The sequence below is a fragment of the Taudactylus pleione genome, unplaced genomic scaffold (genome assembly GCF_031769625.1).
Source record: "Taudactylus pleione unplaced genomic scaffold, aTauple2 ptg001437l, whole genome shotgun sequence".
NCBI lineage: Eukaryota > Metazoa > Chordata > Amphibia > Anura > Myobatrachidae > Taudactylus > Taudactylus pleione.
In genome coordinates this window covers 1,659,587-1,678,547 of record NW_028285836.1, presented here as the reverse complement: position 1 = coordinate 1,678,547, position 18,961 = coordinate 1,659,587, and the positions used below count along the sequence as shown (strand labels likewise).

Here is an 18,961-nt window from a genome sequence, read left to right as displayed (position 1 = left end):
CAAGACATGGAATCCTGTGGGAGACACAGCAAGAAAAGAACAACCCACACAGGCCCAAGAGCCAGCACCTGATTAAAACTGCTGGCAAACCAATCACAGTAGACCAGGCCAATGCCCAGGCTGCCATCATCATAACAGGTGAACAAGTCAGCAACCATTCCAATGATTCAATCTAGACTCGACCAGCCGAATACAGATATAACAGAAACTGAGAGTCAGGATAAGTAATACAGCTTACTGGACACCTCAGTGTACATATCATATACTGCATGCTGAACCCTAGGCCTGGAACTAACACCCTTCTCTGTACCAGCCCTAGACAATAACACAGTGCAGGGAAACCAATACAGAGTCAGCACAATAGTATAACCTGATAACGTGGACACCACTAAGCACAGAGTAACACAGCATAAGTAACTTGCATGCACTGTACCAGCGGTATGATGGAATGAAGACTGCGGCTTTTCTCGCTGGCTCTGCACTGAGAAGTAAAGTTGGAAGCTGCTGCACTATTAGGGGACAATACACAGTGGCAGGTGAAAGGCAATATACTTGCTGACTGAGGCAAAGTGGTTGGAGCAGGTCGGTATGCAGCATGGGAGCTGCGGCACTGGCAGGTAATGGAATACAGCGGCAGATAAAAAGCAATATACTTGCTGACTGAGGCAAAGTGGTTGGAGCAGGTCGGTATGCAGCATGGGAGCTGCGGCACTGGCAGGTAATGGAATACAGCGGCAGATAAAAAGCAATATACTTGCTGACTGAGGCAAAGTGGTTGGAGCAGGACTGTATTGCAGCGTGGGAGCTGCAGCGCTAACAGGTAACAGACACACCATTATATTATAGGCAGATCTGTAAGCAGTGTGGACTCTGTGGTGCTGACAGGTAACACTACACAGCGGTAGATGGAGAGCTGGTAGTTGTAAACTTGCTGGCTGATCAGAGTGGAAGAAGCAGGTCTGTGTACAGCGTGGGAGCTGCACACAGCAGGTGATGATACTCAGCGACGGATGATAGTGAGAGTCCATGAAGTAGCAGAGTCACAAAAGACATGATCACAGGATACAGGAGTAAAGGCCCCCATACACCTACGTGATTTTTAGACGATCACACGATTTTCGACTCGATGTACGTTCAGTCTTGTGGAATCGTGCATTTTTTCATCCGATGCGCGCTCCCGTGGGTCCTTCAATCGTATCTTATGATTATATGTGCAGCACATATGTTCCATCTTATCGTGTTCAGAGCGTGTCTTTATTTTTGTATCATGCGATCCATCGTGTGGCAATACAATCATTTCCATGACTGTTTGTCCCTATTCCCTAATGAGCACGTGAGGCACATGATCGATCATACGACTGATCCTGTGCAAAGAAAAAAATAAACACTTGCCGACGGAACTGCAGGGTAATCGGATGTAAAACAGATCAGAAGCTGATCGTGTAGGTGTATGGGCCCTATAAGCCTGGAGCCTAGAACTATCCTGGGAAGGAACACGTTGCAGGAAGGAGCACGTTGTTCAGGCAATGGATTGCTCACAGGAACTGGTTTAAATAGGAGGCAGTGAATAGCCATTGGTCAGACTGTCCAGGTGATCACACGGGTGCATTATTTAATCACAGTGAGGCATCCCTGGGATTTCTTGGAAACAGAAATAAATGAATGTTTGATTCAGAAAGGAATGCTAAGATTCCTGATTCGTGACAGACGCTTACATAGCATGGCTGTCAGAAGCCCTCTGCCAGGTCTAGAAAGTCTGCATCAGATGGCGCAAATGCTTGGCATGCCCCCCTCTGCTTCCCAAATGGTGTAGCATGTCTCTCATGCTGCGGCTAAGGTGGGACTGCAAGCGATCACGCAGGACCCATTCTGAACATGCGCAGAACAAGTCCAAGTATTGGCTAAGCGCGTAAGCAATTGTAGCAGTGGCATAGGGAAATGCAATGTGGATAAGAGCTGCTGTAATAGCAGGAGTGAGAGCATCTTATTCAATACACAGATCAACCATAATATTAAAATTAGAGATGAGTGGTTTGGGTTTATTCTGTTATGTTCAAATCTCAAAAACTGCATCATATTGGCTATCCAGCTCTCACGTGTTTTGGATAGCTACTAAAACAAATCCAAACTTGCACTAATTTGGCTAAAAGAATCTAGTCAAAACTGAACCGCTCATCTCTAATTAAAACTACTTACATGTGAATTGAATGATATTGATTATCTCATTACAACCGTTCCCGTGAAGGGATGGGAAATATTAGTCAGAAAGCAAACACTCAGTTCTTGCAGTTGATGTGTTGGAAGCAGGAAAAATGGGCAAACATAAGGCTCTGAGCAACTGCGTCAGCCGGCTCAAAAACAGCAGGTCTTTGTGGGGTGTTCCCAGTATGCAGTGGTTTGTACCTACCAAAAGTGGTCCAAGGAAGAACAAGTGAATCGGCGACATGGTCATGGGCAATCTATGATCTAAAGGTGTCAGAACACACAGTGTTCGCAGCCTGCTGCCTATCCGGCTGCGTAGCCGCAGACCGGTCACTGTGCCCATGCTAACTGCTGTCCACTGCCGAAAGCCACTACAATGGGCACGTGAGCATCTGAGGAATCCTATTTTCTTTTACTTCATGTGGACGGCCATCGGGGAATATCCTGGCATTTATTGGGTCCACCTACCTAAACATTGTTAAAGACCAAGTACACCCCTTCGTGGCAACGGAATTCTCTGATGGCAGTGGCCTCCTGTCACACTGCAAAAAATGTTCAGGAAAGGTTTGAGGAACATGACATTGAGTCCAAGGTGTTGACTTCAAATTCCCCAGATCTCAATCGAGACTAGAATCTATGGGATGTACTAGAGAATCTAGTCTGAGCCTTGGAGGCCCCATCTTACAACTTACAGGACTTAAAGAATCTGCTGCTAATACCATGGTGCCAAATAACACAGGACACCTTCATAGGCCATGCCTCGATGGGACATCACTGTTTTGATGGCATGAGGGGCACCAACACAAAATTAGGCAGGTGGTTTTAATGTTATGGCTGACTGGTTTATATGTACATATTAAAAGTTATATATATATATATATATATATATATTTTTTTTTTTTTCTAACTGCACAAAACTACTTCTTTGGGACTTCACAGTCCTGCAGGAATAGCAGTCAGCTGCAGGGGGCAGGTGTTCTTGAGGATCGCCAAATCTCTGTTGCTGTAGTGCTGCATGGAAGAGGGGGGGACACTGGGGGAGGATGGATGTAGGGAGTTCAGACTGTGGGCAATCCTGTTAGGATCATCGATCACAGGGTCTGATTCAGCAAGGATCGCAGTTGCAAAGACGCACGCAATCGGTCGATTAATTCACAATGCGCATGCGTATGTGTCGCAGTGCGTGTGCGTGAACTAGCAATTGCGATGGGAAATGCATTTGCAGAGACTATGCAGACCCCGAGCACAGTGATTGAGAGGAAGAGCCATTAGTGGATGGTGACGGGGGGGTGGTCGGGTGAACGCAGGCATGCCAGTACGTTGGGACAGCGTTGCAGAGGCGTGCATAAATTATCCACTGCAATATCATACGCAGCCTGAGGCCTCATATCGTGATGTGAAGTTAGCAATTCCTGAGTGAGGTCTGACCTGCCTTAACTGTGCGTATGGGTCCGATGGTACTCGATGTTACTGATTATTTCGCAATGTTTCCCAAGTATACTGATGTGTGTAAGGGGAATTAGGCGCCCTTATGGTAAGCTGTGATCGCAATGCGATTGCAAACATGTGCATTTCACGACTAATAATAGCAACTGCGGTGTGTGCAAAATAGCAGAATAGTGATCCTTGCAGAATCAGGCCCACAGTCTCAGTCAGTGTGGCTGGGGGATGTGTGGGCAGTTGTTTTCCTGCAGCTACGGCCAGGGTGGGAGAAGGGGGTCTCTGACATGATCACATCAGATAAAACCGTGTCAGGTAAAGCCCAACTTGGTGTGGTGATGGTCGTATGATCCAGGAAAGTGATTAATAACATTTGCTGGCCAATAGTTCTCAACCTTTACTTGTTCAAAGATAAGTATCAACACAGGTGTTCAAAAGTCAAGTAAGTTGCATAGTTATAGTTAAAGCTTCTGTCTGTTCTTTTTATATATAAAGTTGCATTTCTATTCGGTCCATCATACACTGGGATGTTTTTTGTTAGAAACAAGGGGTCTGATTCGGAATAGCTTGCAATTCCGAAGAAAACTGAGAAGTCTGCATACACAACTTAGAGCCGGGGTGAGGAACCTTATTTCTGCCGAGGGCCATTTTAATATATTATTATTATATATATTATATATTATTATTCACGGGCCTGGTGCAGGCCACCCCCCTCCATGTGATGTCACATAGGGTGGGGCCACAATCGCTGGTGATTACAGAAATGCCCGGAGCATCCTGAGAATGCTCCAGGGAGCTGTAAGGGCAGCGGTGTGACCGTCTGAAGCATCCTAAGGACGCTCCAGATGGCACTTCTGCAGGGTGCCATTCTAGGCACCCTGCTAGCCAGATGAGGCTAGCAGAAAAAAAGCTCAGAGGGCCAGATCAAATGATTTTGCAGCCTTATACAGCCCCAGGCCTGAGGTTCTCCATCCATGACTTAGAGCAATTAGGAACTATTCGGAGTCATAAGCATCTGGGTCTCTTCTCACTTATGGCTTAAAGGACATTACTGGGCGGCAACAAGGCATTCGCATGGTGAAGAAGTGTTCCATAGGCAAGTAGACAGAGTTGTGGGCTATACACAGATGAGTGTATGCAGATATGTCTGATTCTTGTACCAAGGATGGTTTCTTCCAAGGGAAGGATTGCATAGATGCGGCTGCCTCAGAATAGAGGCAGATGTCCACATAGATTTCTGATTCCTTGAAGCTGCTGGAAATATAACTGCTCTAAATGCAACTTAGGTTCAGGCCCAAACCTAGTAGTCTATAGAAATTACTTTTGATCCATCCAACGGTCCATTGATAACCAGGGCCGTAGAGAACCGCGGCGTGCCTAGGCACAGAGGGGCGTGGCCTAATCGCGGGAGGCGTGGCCACACCCTCTCGAGCAAAAATAAAATAAAAAGGCTGTATGCCCCTCAGCCCGGTGCAAAGCCAGGGGGGAGGCGCGATCAGTGTGATCGCTCCCCCCCCCACAGGCAAAGGAGACTGCTGTGGCTGTTGCTCAGCGAGAGAGAAGGGAGGGGGGAGCGGCGCCGGACCCGGGCCCCAGCCGGGCCCCTCAGGAAGCCCAGGCATGGGTAATCTGTACCCGCTCCCCCTCCCTATCGGCGCCCCTGTTGATAACTTCCAGGCTAAGCTGGTACAGCATTGCAATGGCAGTTGCCTACAGAAGACTCCAAAGCATTTTTTTTACATGCATTTCATGTAAAGGTAGGTGAAGGGGTTCAGTTAAGGGTTGCCCATCAGTGTAGTTTGTGTGGATACAGATGGGTCCACATACCGGTACATCTAGCCTCCTGCGTGTTAAACAGCCATTCTAGTCGTGCCATGCCGTGGTGTGACTCAGCAGCGCCGAGCGTATTTTCATGCGTCTTTTTACTTTCAAATGTGTTTATTTGCACAGATATGTGAATAGAGAGCACTAGCAGCTTCTGCTGATAAAATTGATATGCAGCATGCATACAGTATGTTCTGTGTGCGACTGCAAGTGTAACTGCATGCAAAATGCCAAGTTACAGTGTCAGCGGCTGTAACACTGTAACGTAGCGTTTCGTATGCTTGTGCTAGCTATTCACATCACTGTGCAAATAAGATGCATTTGAAGGTAAAAAGACGCACGAATAGATGCTCTGCTCTACTGAGTCACACGGAGCTCCCGCGTTATGTGTGGCGTCTGCTCTACTGAGTCACACGGAGCTCCCGCGTTATGTGTGGCGCGACTTGTAGCGCACGGAGGATAGATATGGACACATCTGGGCCTTGTTAATAAAGTAAAGAATCGGCAATTAACTTTTCTTAATGAAGTGCAAGATAGACTAATGCATCAATATTTTTTCTTTTCTAATTCTTATGATAAATTGTTTGGAACCCAACTTGCACACAGATATTTTTGTGGAAATAATAAATATTTTTATTTTCACTTTCATAGGGTTTCTTTCGGCGGACCCTGCGGATGAGGCTTCAGTATGAGCACTGTGATCGCAACTGCAAGATACAAAAGAAGAATCGTAACAAATGTCAGTACTGTCGGTTTAACAAGTGTCTGAGCCTTGGAATGTCCCACAATGGTAAGCAGAGTGGGCATGATCAAAGCTGTATTTTGTTTCTGCCACTTTAAATACATCTAAATGCTCACTATAACAAGTAAATGTTGTGTCCTACTGAAGTCTCACATATGAACACTGCAAAAAATATTGAACCAGCTTTTTTAATACAATTGTGTAAATAAAACAAAAATTAAAGTACTTTAAAACAGATTTCACTATATAAATATATATAAATATATAAAAGCTGTCAAACTACCTTTAAACTAGAGATGATCGGTCCGGATTACATTGAATCCGGACCGCTCTGACTTTGTTAATCCGAGCCTCTTCAGAGTCCTGGCTTGGGGTTTCCTGCCAGGCTCGGATGTCAGATCGAGGCAGAATGTCATCCTCCCGGCTTAAGATTCTCGCAGGTTTTGGTTTCCATATAAGGAGCAGTGACCAAGACTCGCGCCATTTCACTCCAGTCCAGTCATGCTTCTGCATGCTGCGCTCTGCTCTGTGGTGCTCAAGTATTCTGCTGGGGCTGTGTTCATCACTAAGGGGCTGTGTCCATCTCTTAAGGTGCATACACATGGTCAGATTTTTCTTCAGATCTGAATGAAAAAATCGTTCATATCTGAAGGAAAATCTGACATATCTGACATATCTGTCAGATGAATGATTTGAACGATGCGCGTTACCGATGGTCAGATAACGATATCTGACATCTGATGTGTTTGCAGTCAGACTTGGACGTTTCCATTCATTTGAATGCAGTCAAAAATGGTTCAATCATTCAAATCTTTGGTAAAATCGCTCAAATCGTTCAATCGTTCATCTGACAGATCTGACAAATCTGACCGTGTGTATGCTACATAAGGGGCTATGCTACTGGGGCTATATCCATCTCTAAGGGGCTGTGCTGCTGTCACTATGCCCATTTGCATACCTCCCAACATTTGTTGGAGGTAGTCGGGACGTGCAAGCGCCGAAGGTGCGCACACCCAAAAAGGGTGTGGCCTAGTAAAGGGGGCATGGTCTGATGACACGCCCCCATTCACATCACTAATGGGGCGTGCCCAGCATCACCGAGATGCTGGGCAGCCCACGGGCTTCCCCCCATACTCTGAATAGATGCTGTGCGCATGCGCACAGCGTCTATTCTAGCTCTGCATACACGCTGCTCTGCATAGCAGAGCAGCATGTATGCTTCCTCCAACTTCCCCCCCACCGCGGGACAATGCGGCCCGCGGGCGGGACAGTCTCAGAAAAACGGGACAGTTGGGAGATATGCATTTGTAAGGGGCTGTGGTACTGACACTGTGATGAAACAGTTATTTTTTTCTTAAAGAAGTGGGGCCTGATACAGAATATAATGTCAATATATATGGGTCTCTCTGTAGGAAGATGTATCTGTATAATGTCATGCTAAAGTCTAATGTGAGGTGTCAAAAGTCTTAGGGGCAAATTTTTTAGAAGTGGAGATGTTGCCCATAGCAACCAATCAGTTTCTATTATCTTCTAGAACAGTGTTGGCTAACCTTGACACTCCAGCTGTTATGGAACTACATAACCCAGCATGCACTGCTACAGTTTTGCTATTAGGGCATGCTAAAACTGTGGCAGGGCATGCTGAAATATATAGTTCCACAACAGCTGGAGTGTCAAGGTTAGCCAACACTGTTCTAGAAGGTGCTAGTTAAATATTAAGTAGAATTTAATTGGTTACTATGGGCAACATCTCCACTTCTAAAAACTCTCACTTTCTTCTTCAGGACCATAGGGGGTCCACAGGGTTGACCTTGGGGTATAGCTGGATCTGGATCCACGGGCACCACGCAATTAAAGCCTTAGGTCCCAGGATGCACTGGGTCCATCCTCCTCTATACCCCGCCCCCAAGCCACAGGCACCTCAGTTTTAGTTGGTGCCCGGCCGGAGTCGCGTCACCTTCATGAGAAGGGGGGCTGATTAACAGCCCCATAGCTTTTATTTATTTGAGTTTGCTAAATTTGTATTTTATTTTTATTTTGAAACTCTTCAGAGCGGTAGCGTTGGACTGTCCATCGAACGTCCAAGCTGCCGCTCCTACACCCGCCCGCGCCGCAACGCCAGTACAGATCTGGGGATCACGGCCGGACCCCTGAGTCTGTTCTAGCTGGGCTCTGGGGGATCCCTAGACTGCTGCCGGAGCAGGTAAGGATCGCGGGTCACCGCTTGCGGTGACTCGCGTGTGTATTGTGCAGTCTCCTGCCTCCGGTCTCTGGGGACAGACCGGAGGCTCTGGCAGTGGCTGTGGGCCCCCCCCTCTCCGGAGGCATACCCCGCGCGTCCACTAGACCACCAGGGATTACATGCGGCAAGCGGGAGCCGGCATCCAGGGGGTTAATAGCCGGTCAGGGGAGGCAGCCTTCCCTGTTTAGCGGCTCCTCCTCTCAGCTCAGCGCGCCTTTCCGCTCTGGTCTGGTGTCGCTGAGCTGCTTCCTCCTACGGCCACTCCTCCTCTGAGGTCTCCGGCGGCCATCTTTTTTTCTGAAGTGGCAGCACTGATCTCCCAGGCTGATTGTGGACCGGTCCCCCTGTGTACCTCTCCCCTGCAAAAGGACAGCGTATACAGCACTATAGCCCTCCCAGATACTGAATATGGGCAGGTTGATTGTAGTGACAAGGTGCAGTGAGTATTACTTCTGCATTGTATGTGACTTTTGCTATCGCTGACTGTCTGTGTCTTTTTCTAATAACTGTTAGTCTTTGCCTGTCCCTTTCTCTCTCCTACAGCCCTAACAGGTGTGTGTGGGTTGCTCTGTAACCTCACTTATATAGATTCAAGTACTTGTGAGGTTTGTCACATACAGTTGCTTGCTACACGGTGCCATATCTGTGGACCGGTGTGCTGCAAGCTTGTGGGTTTACCAGTGGTCCGCTTTTTGTACTTCCTCATTTACTATATTTATATATCTGTATATATATATTTAGATTTTGTCGGGGCCAATGTCTGACAAGGAAGTTGAGCGCTCTGCTGCTCCCACTCTGATCTCCTGCAAGCGCTGAGCTGCAGTGGTAATTAAGGAGGATTTATCACAGGATGGGCTGTGTGTGAGGTGCTTTCAGTTCCCTGGCCCCTCAAACCCCCCAATAATGGGACAGGACCCTCCTTGGGCATTTGTTTCCCAGGTACTGGCCTCCATAGCAGATCGCCTGGCGGTCCCAGCAGTTCTCACCCAGATGGGGTTACCCCAAGCTGCTATTCTCCCATCGCAGGGTGTCCCACAATTATTGCAGTCTTCCCCTGGGCCTCAATCTGCCATATCTATGTACCAGTGTGCTGCAAGCTTGTGGGTTTACCAGTGATCCGCTTTTTGTACTTCCTCATATATTATATTTATATATCAGTATATTGTAACAGGACTGGATTAGGGGTCCCTCTACTGGGGTAGATGGACTCCCTCTTCACACACACAGCAGCCGGAAAATAGTACACCAGTCTGGGTCTCGTGCTAACTGGTCAGCACCAGTCTTTATTGTGCCAAGTAAAAACAAAACAAAACATAAAAGTAAACGCTAGTCCGTCTGGGGGCTAACTAAACAAGAGGTTCCCTCTCTAAAGAAACAGTGGGGCCTACTGCCTCCACCATCAACACAAGCGCATGCACAGACCTTACAGGTAGTTTCATCAAGTGTGTCTGAGCCAGCCAGCCTGCTTGCTCTTCCAGGTATGAGACACTCCCTTACAATTAGACACAGCCTATATCAGCCAGTTCCAGGTGCAGAGCTTAATGAGTCTGCTAGGAGGCCAAAAACCAAAACCTGGAGTGGGTTGTGGATGGAGCCCACACTCTCCTCACATCCACACCCCCAGGTCCCAAACTGGCTTTTCCAAAAAGCCAAAACTCAAATCTGCTTCAGTGCAGACTTTCTCCTGGGGGCTTTTTTAGAACACATAGGTCAAAAACCTAGGGCAAATGTATCTACCACTGACCACTTTACCAGTGATCCTATCACATATCCCCCCCCCTTTGTTTCGACCTGTGGGGCGGAACAACTGAAGCCCCCAAGCAATGTACGCGTGACAACGCATCTACATTGGCCAGCTGGCTTCCTGGCCTGTGCTCTATTGAAAACTTTAAGGTTTGTAGCGCCATGAACCACCTCGTTATTCTTGCGTTACTGTCCTTGTTTTCGGACATCCATTTCAGAGGGGCATGGTCAGTAATCAGTTTGAAATTTCTTCCCACCAAGTAGTACCTGAGAGTTTCTAACGCTCATTTTATGGCCAAAGCTTCCTTTTCCACTGTGGCATAGTTTCTCTCATGGGTATTCAGGTTGGGTACATAAGGCTATTTTTAATTCTTGGAAAGCTTTCTCCGCTTCCGGACCCCATTCCACCATGGTTTTATTTTTGCCCTTGGTAAGGTCAGTAAGTGGGATCGCAGTGGTGGCAAAACTGGGTATGAACCTCCTATAGTATCCAGTGAACCCTAAGAAGGCTCTCACCTGCTTCTTATTGAGGGGTTGTGGCCAGTTCTGTATTGCCTCAATCTTATTGAGCTGTGGTTTTATCAAACCTCTGCCAATGGTGTACCCCAGATATTTTACTTCCTCCATCCCTAGACAACACTTTTTCGGGTTGGCCGTCAAACCTGCCTTAAGGATGGAGTCTAACACTGCTTGTACTCTGGGTAAGTGAGACTGCCAATCAGGACTATGTATGACCACATCAGCCAGATAAGCCGCAGCATATAGTCTATGGGGTCTTAGAATCCTATCCATCATTCTTTGGAAGGTAGCAGGCACCCCATGTAGCCCAAAGGGTAACATATTATAATGAAACAATCCTTCTGGCGCAGAAAAAGCTGTTTTTTCTTTGGCGTTTTCGGTTAATAGCACTTGCCAATACCCTTTGGTTAGGTCCAGAGTGGTTAAATACCTTGTTATCCCCAGCCTTTCAATTAGTTCATCCACCCTTGGCATCAGGTAGGCTTCAAATTTTGAAACACTGTTCAGGTATCGTAAGTCATTCCAAAAACGCACACTCCCAACGGGCTTTGGAATCAACACAATGGGACTGGACCACTCACTATGTGATTCTTCAATTACCCCCAATTCTAACATTTTTTTAATTTCCTTTGACACAGATTCCCTTTGGGCTTCAGGCAACCTATAGGGCTTTATGTTAACCTTAACCCCCGGGTCAGTGACTATGTCATGTTTGATGACCGTGGTTTTTCCTGGCAGGTCAGAAAACAGTACCCTATTTCGGATCAAAAATTCCTTGACCTCCTGCTGTTGACTGGTTGACAGGGTTTTTGCTATGGTCACTTCGGGTACCAGGGAACCGGGTTTTACTGGAGGGGCTTGGACGGCTGACAGTGGCGCTCTATCCTTCCAGGGTTTTATCAGGTTCACATGATATATCTGTGCAGGTTTTCTTTTCCCCAGCTGGTAAACTTTATAGTTGACCTGTCCCACTTTTTCTAAGATCTCAAAGGCCCCTTGCCACTTAGCCAACAGCTTACTTTCTACCGTGGGAACCAACACCAACACTCTGTCCCCAGGAGCAAAGTTTCTTAACTGTGCATTGTGGTTATATACCCTATACTGTGCTAGTTGGGCCTATTCCAAGTGCTCCTTAACTATCGGCACTACAGCCGCAATTCTCTCTTGCATCTGGGAAACATGTTCAATCACTGTTTTATAAGGACTCGACTGCCCTTCCCACGTCTCCTTGGCAATGTCTAGTAACCCTCTTGGATGTCTCCCATATAACAAGTCGAAAGGTGAAAACCCATTAGAGGATTGGGGAACCTCTCTTATGGCCAACAGCAGATAAGGCAACAAATAATCCCAATCTTTGCCATCTTTGTCGACTACTTTCTTTAACGGTCTTGTTAAACCTCTCGACCAGTCCATCGGTTTGGGGGTGATAAACCGAGTTCCTTAACTGGTTAATCTTAAATAGGCGGCACAACTCCTTCATAACTTTTGACATGAACGGGGTACCCTGATCAGTTAGTATCTCTTTAAGTATTCCCAATCTGCTAAAAACATGGACCAGCTCTCTAGCAATGGACTTGGTAGATGTAGTGCGTAGTGGTATCGCTTCCGGGTATCTGGTAGCGTAGTCCAGAATTACTAGAATATAGTGATGTCCCCGGGCAGACTTCCACAAGGGTCCCACCAAGTCCATAGCTATCCTTTCAAATGGTACCTCTATAATTGGTAGTGGGACTAGAGGACTTTTGAAATGTGGTCTGGGAGCTTGATACTGGCATTCAGGACAAGAGGCGCAAAAGTCAGACACGTCTTTATGGACACCGGGCCAAAAAAACCTCAGCACGATCCGCTCAGTGGTTTTCTCTACCCCTAGGTGGCCTGCCGTTATATGACCATGGGCCAGATCTAACACCGTTCTCCTGTAAGCTTTGGGGACTATTAATTGTTCCACAATCTCCTCCCCTTTCTTAGTCATCTGATACAACAGGTCCTGACATATTACCATGTGAGGATACGTCAAGGGACTATCGGGATCTACTGATTTACCGTTGACCACCTTGACATTCAACCTGGCTTTCACCAGAGTAGGGTCATTTAACTGCTGTACGGCAAAGACCTCTCCTCTGACCTCTAAATCCGGCAAACGATCAACGGGCTCTACAACACTTGGTGAGCCACCATCACGCTCCGCATTGTCTATTTCGCCAATCATGCTAGAAAATGGGAACATCTCTGACTCCGCCACTACATAAGTCACCCTTTCAGATGAGGCAGGGTGATTTACCACAGTGCAAAACTGGCTTTCCCACAACTTTCAGAAGTGAGGAAAGTCCCTTCCCAATATTACCTCATACATTAAGCCCGGTACCAAACCCACGGAGACTACTGCGGTACCACATGGCCTCTCGATGTTCACTTCGGCAGTAATATAATACCGAGTATCCCCATGTATGCATGTCACACCAACAGTTTTTCCCTTATATTTCAAAGGGGTCACCAGCTCAGATCTCAAAAGTGTATCCAGGCTACCAGAGTCTAACAGAGCCTCTACACGGCTGCCTTCCACAGTGAATACACACAGGTGTTTATCAGTCTCAGCCTGCCGGTCAGCAGTACAGGCTAGCTGCGCAAAAAAGATCCCCTGCGGTTGACAAAAGCAGTATCACATTGCATGGGCTCAGAGGTAAGAAGAATTAGCTGCTATATGGCCGAAGCCACCACATCGGAAACATTGAGTCACATTAATGTCTAGTGTTTTACAGGGCAGGAACCTTCCTGGCCTAGCAAGCCTGTCTTCAGGTTCCCCACCCTCAGTCTTAGGCACATTCCACCGCCCATCACCCTTCTCCCCAGGAACAGTCTTACCATTGTTGTTGGGAGTTCTCCGGTGCACCATCGGGGCTCGGTGGGGCAGACTCATCAGCTCCTTAGCCGCTACGTACCTCTCCACAAGTTCAACTAACTGGTCGGCGGACTTAGGGTCGGCATGGCTCACCCACTTGCACAAGGATGCAGGTAGGGATCGCAGATACCGGTCCATTCCGACTCGTTCGACGATTTGTGGTCCTGTCAGCATCTCGGGCTGTAGCCACTTGGTGGATAGATGGACAAGGTCGTGCATCTGCGAGCGTGGAGGTCTGTCGATTTGAAACTCCCAGCGGTGGACTCGTTGGGCACGAACAAAGGTGGTGACCCCCAAGCGAATAAGGATCTCCCGTTTCAGTTTCACATAGTCCTTAGCATCGGCCAGGCACAAATCGTAATAGGCCTTTTGTGGCTCCCCAGACAGAAAAGGTGCCACCAAACTTGCCCATTGCTCCTTGGGCCAACTCTCCCTTTCTGCCGTTCACTCAAACGCGGTGAGATATGCCTCCACATCATCGCCCGAAGTCTTCTTTTGGAGGAAGTGACTGGCTCGGGTGGAGTGAGCGGTGCTGGGAGGACCAGTATTAGCATTTCCAGGCCGGGCCACTAGGTGTTGTACCATCTCTTTGATGGCCTGGCTGTTTTCCGCTAAGGCCTGGCGGTTTTCCTCGAGGGTGACTTGTTGTTGCCTTTGGGCTGTCTCCAAGGCCAATAGCTGCACCCTGGAGGATTTCTGCTGGATTTTGTTTGTTTCCTGCTGAGCTGCTGTAGCCTGAAGCAGGGCTTTTACTACGTCCTCCATTTTAACTCCAGGTGCTGGTTGGAAGCTGAACCTTGCCTCTCTGAGCATTGGCTGACGCCACCGCCAGGGATTCAACAATCACGTGTCTGCCCCTTTATATTTTAAAGGACAAATCTTTTCCTTGCTGCACTTTTCAGTGTGAGCTTCCCCGCATTCCCCACCAATTGTAACAGGACTGGATTAGGGGTCCCTCTCCTGGGGTAGATGGACTCCCTCTTCACACACACAGCAGCCGGAAAATAGTACACCAGTCTGGGTCTCATGCTAACTGGTCAACGCCAGTCTTTAATGTGCCAAGTAAAAGGAAAAACAAAACAAGTAAACGCTAGTCCGTCTGGGCACTAACTAAACAAGAGGTACCCTCTCTAAAGAAACAGTTGGGTCTACTGCCTCAACCATCAACGCAAGCGCATGCACAGACCTTACAGGTAGTTTCATCATTGTCTCTGAGCCAGCCAGCCTGCTTGCTCTTCCAGGTATGAGACACTCCCTTACAATTAGACACAGCCTATATCAGCCAGTTCCAGGTGCAGAGCTTAATGAGCCTGCTAGCAGGCCAAAAACCAAAACCGGGAGTGGGTTGTGGATGGAGCCCACCCTCTCGTCACATCCACACCCCCAGGTCCCAAACCGGCTTTTCCAAAAGCCAAAACTCAAATCTGCTTCAGTGTAGACTTTCTCCTGGGGGCTTTTTTAGAACACATAGGTCAAAAACCTAGGGCAAATGTATCTACCACTGACCACTTTACCAGTGATCCTATCACAATATATATATTTATATTTTGTCTGGGCCAATGTCTGACAAGGAAGTTGAGTGGTCCGCTGCTCCCACTCTGATCTCCTGCAAGCGCTGAGCTGCAGTGGTGATTAAGGAGGATTTATCACAGGATGGGCTGTGTGTGAGGTGCTTTCAGTTCCCTGGCCCCTCAAACCCCCCAATGATGGGACAGGACCCTCCTTGGGCATTTTTTTCCCAGGTACTGGCCTCCATAGCGGATCGCCTGGCGGTCCCAGCAGTTCTCCCCCAGATGGGGTTACCCCAAGCTGCCATTCTCCCAACGCAGGTGTCCCACAATTATTGCAGTCTTCCCCTGGGCCTCAATCTGTTAAAGCCTATCCGGGTTTGCCGCTATATGTGCAGCCTCCTCCGGTGAATCAACAGTTGGTTTTCCCTTTTCAGGACTTACACAGGGGGGTCAGCCACCCTGGGTGGATGTATTTTCTAGTTCGCGGCTTCATCTTCAGCTTTTCAAACTATGCTGAGGAGTGATAAGCCCCAAAGGGTGTCTAAGCGCCCTGTGATGTCATCCCAGTCTACGCAGCTCTGAGACTCAAAGGCATCCTCGGATGACGGGGAATTAACTGAGGACAAGTACAAATGGGCAGCTCAAAAATCATGCGGTCCCCACCACATATCATGCAACAATACAAAAAAAAAGATACTCCAAGCGCTCCTTTTTCTGAGATATAAATGAGTCTCTTTTTAAACCACAGTTTATTGGAATGGCAGATTTTGCTTCTTCTATTGTATATCTTCCTTCAAGAATCCCTCAAAACAAGCAGAAAAAATATACCGTTGGCAGGCAATTTTAATTTAAAGGTGTAGATTTTCTACTCCTACTTACATGTAAGTATAGATGGTCCGTCTTATCACAGCATATAGGGATTGACTTCTTTCTCTTTAATGGATAATGTAAGGTCCGCACCCAGCAAGGTGTATCAAAACCTCAAGGAGAGTTAGAAACAACAAAAGCGACCATAGTGTAATACTATTACATTTATTTGGTATAACCACATCAAACAAAATAAAAATGGCCGCGTACTAGATGGGGCCTTCCAACCAAGGCAAGCATGTACACATACGATAGTGAGTGAAATACCCGGGTTCAGATCACCTCTCTGTGGTACTCCTTGAAATGGTATGGTCACCCCCACGGTCGCGGCCCCTCCAGTCACACAGACGCGTTTCGGCTTCAAAGTCTTTATCAACGTGTGACTGGTAAATTAATTAGACCTGTTTATATAGTCCTGATGTAACTCCGCCCTTTCTCTCAATTAGTCCCATCAATGTCTATATGTTGCAAACACAGTGTTTCTTGAGTGATACAAAATGTATACAAAATATTAACAAATTGTATATGATTTTAGAAGTATATATAATTGCACTATAGGATCTCCAATAATAAGTACTCGATATTGGAGGCCGGTCTATTCAAATGAGGTGCCTGTAACTGATGAGGCTCCTACGTATATCTGCCCCTTAAGGTGGTTCTCAATACACACCTCTGTTCATGTCGTGGACCATGTGACTGTACACCTAGGCCGGATAACAGTGGTGTCCATCATAACCGGCACGTGTGAATGTGTGAATTCTTGAAGGAAGATATTCAATAGAAGAAGCGAAATCTACCATTCCAATAGACTGTGGTTTAAAAAGAGACTCATATCTCAGAAAAAGGAGCGCTTGGAGTATCTTTTTTTTTTTTCTGACTCAGATTCCCCTGTCCGGGAGGTGGAAACCAAGTCTTCTATTAATGTACAGCATTGGCGGTGCGATCCATTCTTGACATAGAGGATGACGCCCCGGCCCCTAAATCCAAATTTCCGAATTTCAAACATGCAAAGGTGAATTCAGCTGTTTTTCCAACTAGCTGACCAGTTGACTGTCCACATGGCGGAAGCCTGGCAGTTGCCTAGTAAGAGGTTCCAGCCACAGGAACGTATGGCGTCTAGCTACCCGTTTCCTGCAGGTCATTGCAAGAAGTGGGAATCCCCACCTGTGGTGAATTCTCTACGCTGCCTTTACCTTCCATCTCATCACTAAAGGATTCCACGGACAGGAAAGTGGAGACTTACTTGAAGTCTATCTATTCTCTCTCGGGGGCTGTGGCCCATCCGTCTATGGCTATCTCCTGGGTAGCTAAGGCCATTGAGAGCTGGGCCAATGTGCCTGAGGATAACCATTCTGAGGAATCTCCGGAGGGCCAGAAAGCTTTGGTGGCACAGATGAGAGATGCTGCTGCCTATATTGGCGAAACGGCTTTGGATGCAAGTCTGCTGACTTCCAGAGTCTCGGCCACAGCTGTGTCTGCTCGCCGCTCTTTGTGGTTACGCTCTTGGAGGGCGGATGCTGATTCCAAGAAAGGCCTGGAGGCCTTGCCCTTCAATGGGGAGTTGTTGTTTGGTCCAGACTTGGACAAAATTGTTGACACCCTGGCAAAGTCTAAGTCTACTTTTCTGCCTTCAGCAGCTGCAGCTTCCAAGGCAAGGACCTCTGCATTTTGGTACTCAGGGGAAATCCAAGGGTCAGTCCTGCCCCAGGCAAGTGGCCGCCAAGGCAGCCCCTAAGCCTATGCCTAAGAAACAAGCTTGGAGTGCTAGGCGCCCTGCTTCCAAGCCGGAGGATAAACCCTCTCCCTGATGGGACGGGTCTCCCTCTGGGGGATCCCAGAGTGGGAGGCCAACTTCTTCAATTTGCCCAGTATTGGTGCAATACCACCATGGATGCTTGGGTACGTGAAGTGGTCTCTCAGGGGTACATCCTATCCTTTCGTCACAGGCCCCCCCCCCACCAGAGTCCTCCTTCAGGCAAAGCCAAGGCCTTGCAGATTCAGGAAGCCAAAGAGTCCTTGCTGAAAGCGGGGGTTATTATTCCAGTCCCGCTTTCTCGGCTCAGGATGGGGTACCACTCTTCTTTGTTTCTGGTTCAGAAACCCAGTGGGTCTCATCGACCTATTCTCAACCTGAAGTCTTTGAACAAGTTCCTCAGAGTGCCCAAATTCAGGATGGAAACTTTACATTTCATAATTTTGGCTATGGAACCTGGGGACTACATGGTTTCCCTGGACATCCAGGATGCATGCCTTCATGTTCCCATAGCGCCTTCACACCAGCGGTATCTGTGGCTTGCTATACGGCAGCACCACTTCCAGTTTCAGGCTCTACCCTTTAGCCTCTCCATGGCCCCAAGGGTTTTCACCAAAATTATGGCAGTCATGGCTGCCCATCTTCGGAGCAAGGGTATACGACTTCTGCCGTATCTCGACGACCTCCTGTTGCTGGCGAGCGGAGGTACTTCTACAACATCTACACCTAACGATCGCTTGTCTGCAAGCGTACGGGTGGCTGATAAATTTGAAAAAGTCCTCCCTAATCACCACACAAAGGATGGTCCATTTGGGAGCCATTCTGGATTTTCAGCAGTAGAGGATTTTTCTGACTCCAGAAAAGATCTCCTTCTTCCATCTGCGGGTGCACAGTTGCCTGAACAGTTGCAGAGTGTCTGTTCATTCGGCAATGCGGGTTCTGGGGTCGATGGTGTCAGCATTCGAAATGGTGGAATATGCCCAGTTCCATTCCAGGCCCCTGCAGGGGCTGATTCTATCCAAATGGAACGGGTTACCACACTGGATCAGAACTCAGATGCTGGTGTTGTATCCAGAGGTGCGTCTGTCTCTATCTTGGTGACTTCAGACATCTCATCTCACCAAAGGTCACCCCTTTTGGATCCTGGACTGGGTTTTTCTGACAACAGATGCCAGTCTCTGGGGTTGGGGGGCAGTGACAGGTTCCCTCTCACTTCAGG

At 47.7% G+C, this 18,961-nt stretch overlaps 1 protein-coding gene across 4 annotated transcripts in view; it reads left to right on the top strand.

Moving 5' to 3' along the window:
• The window catches only part of PPARD (peroxisome proliferator activated receptor delta), a 138,268-nt gene that overhangs the window by 74,544 nt on the left and 44,763 nt on the right, over window positions 1-18,961 (top strand). For all 4 annotated transcript variants that reach the window (XM_088463717.1, XM_088463720.1, XM_088463719.1 and 1 more), the window contains one exon: window positions 6,118-6,256. In XM_088463717.1, coding sequence (XP_088319843.1) covers window positions 6,118-6,256 — 139 coding nt within the window. The remainder of the gene's footprint in view (window positions 1-6,117; window positions 6,257-18,961) is intronic.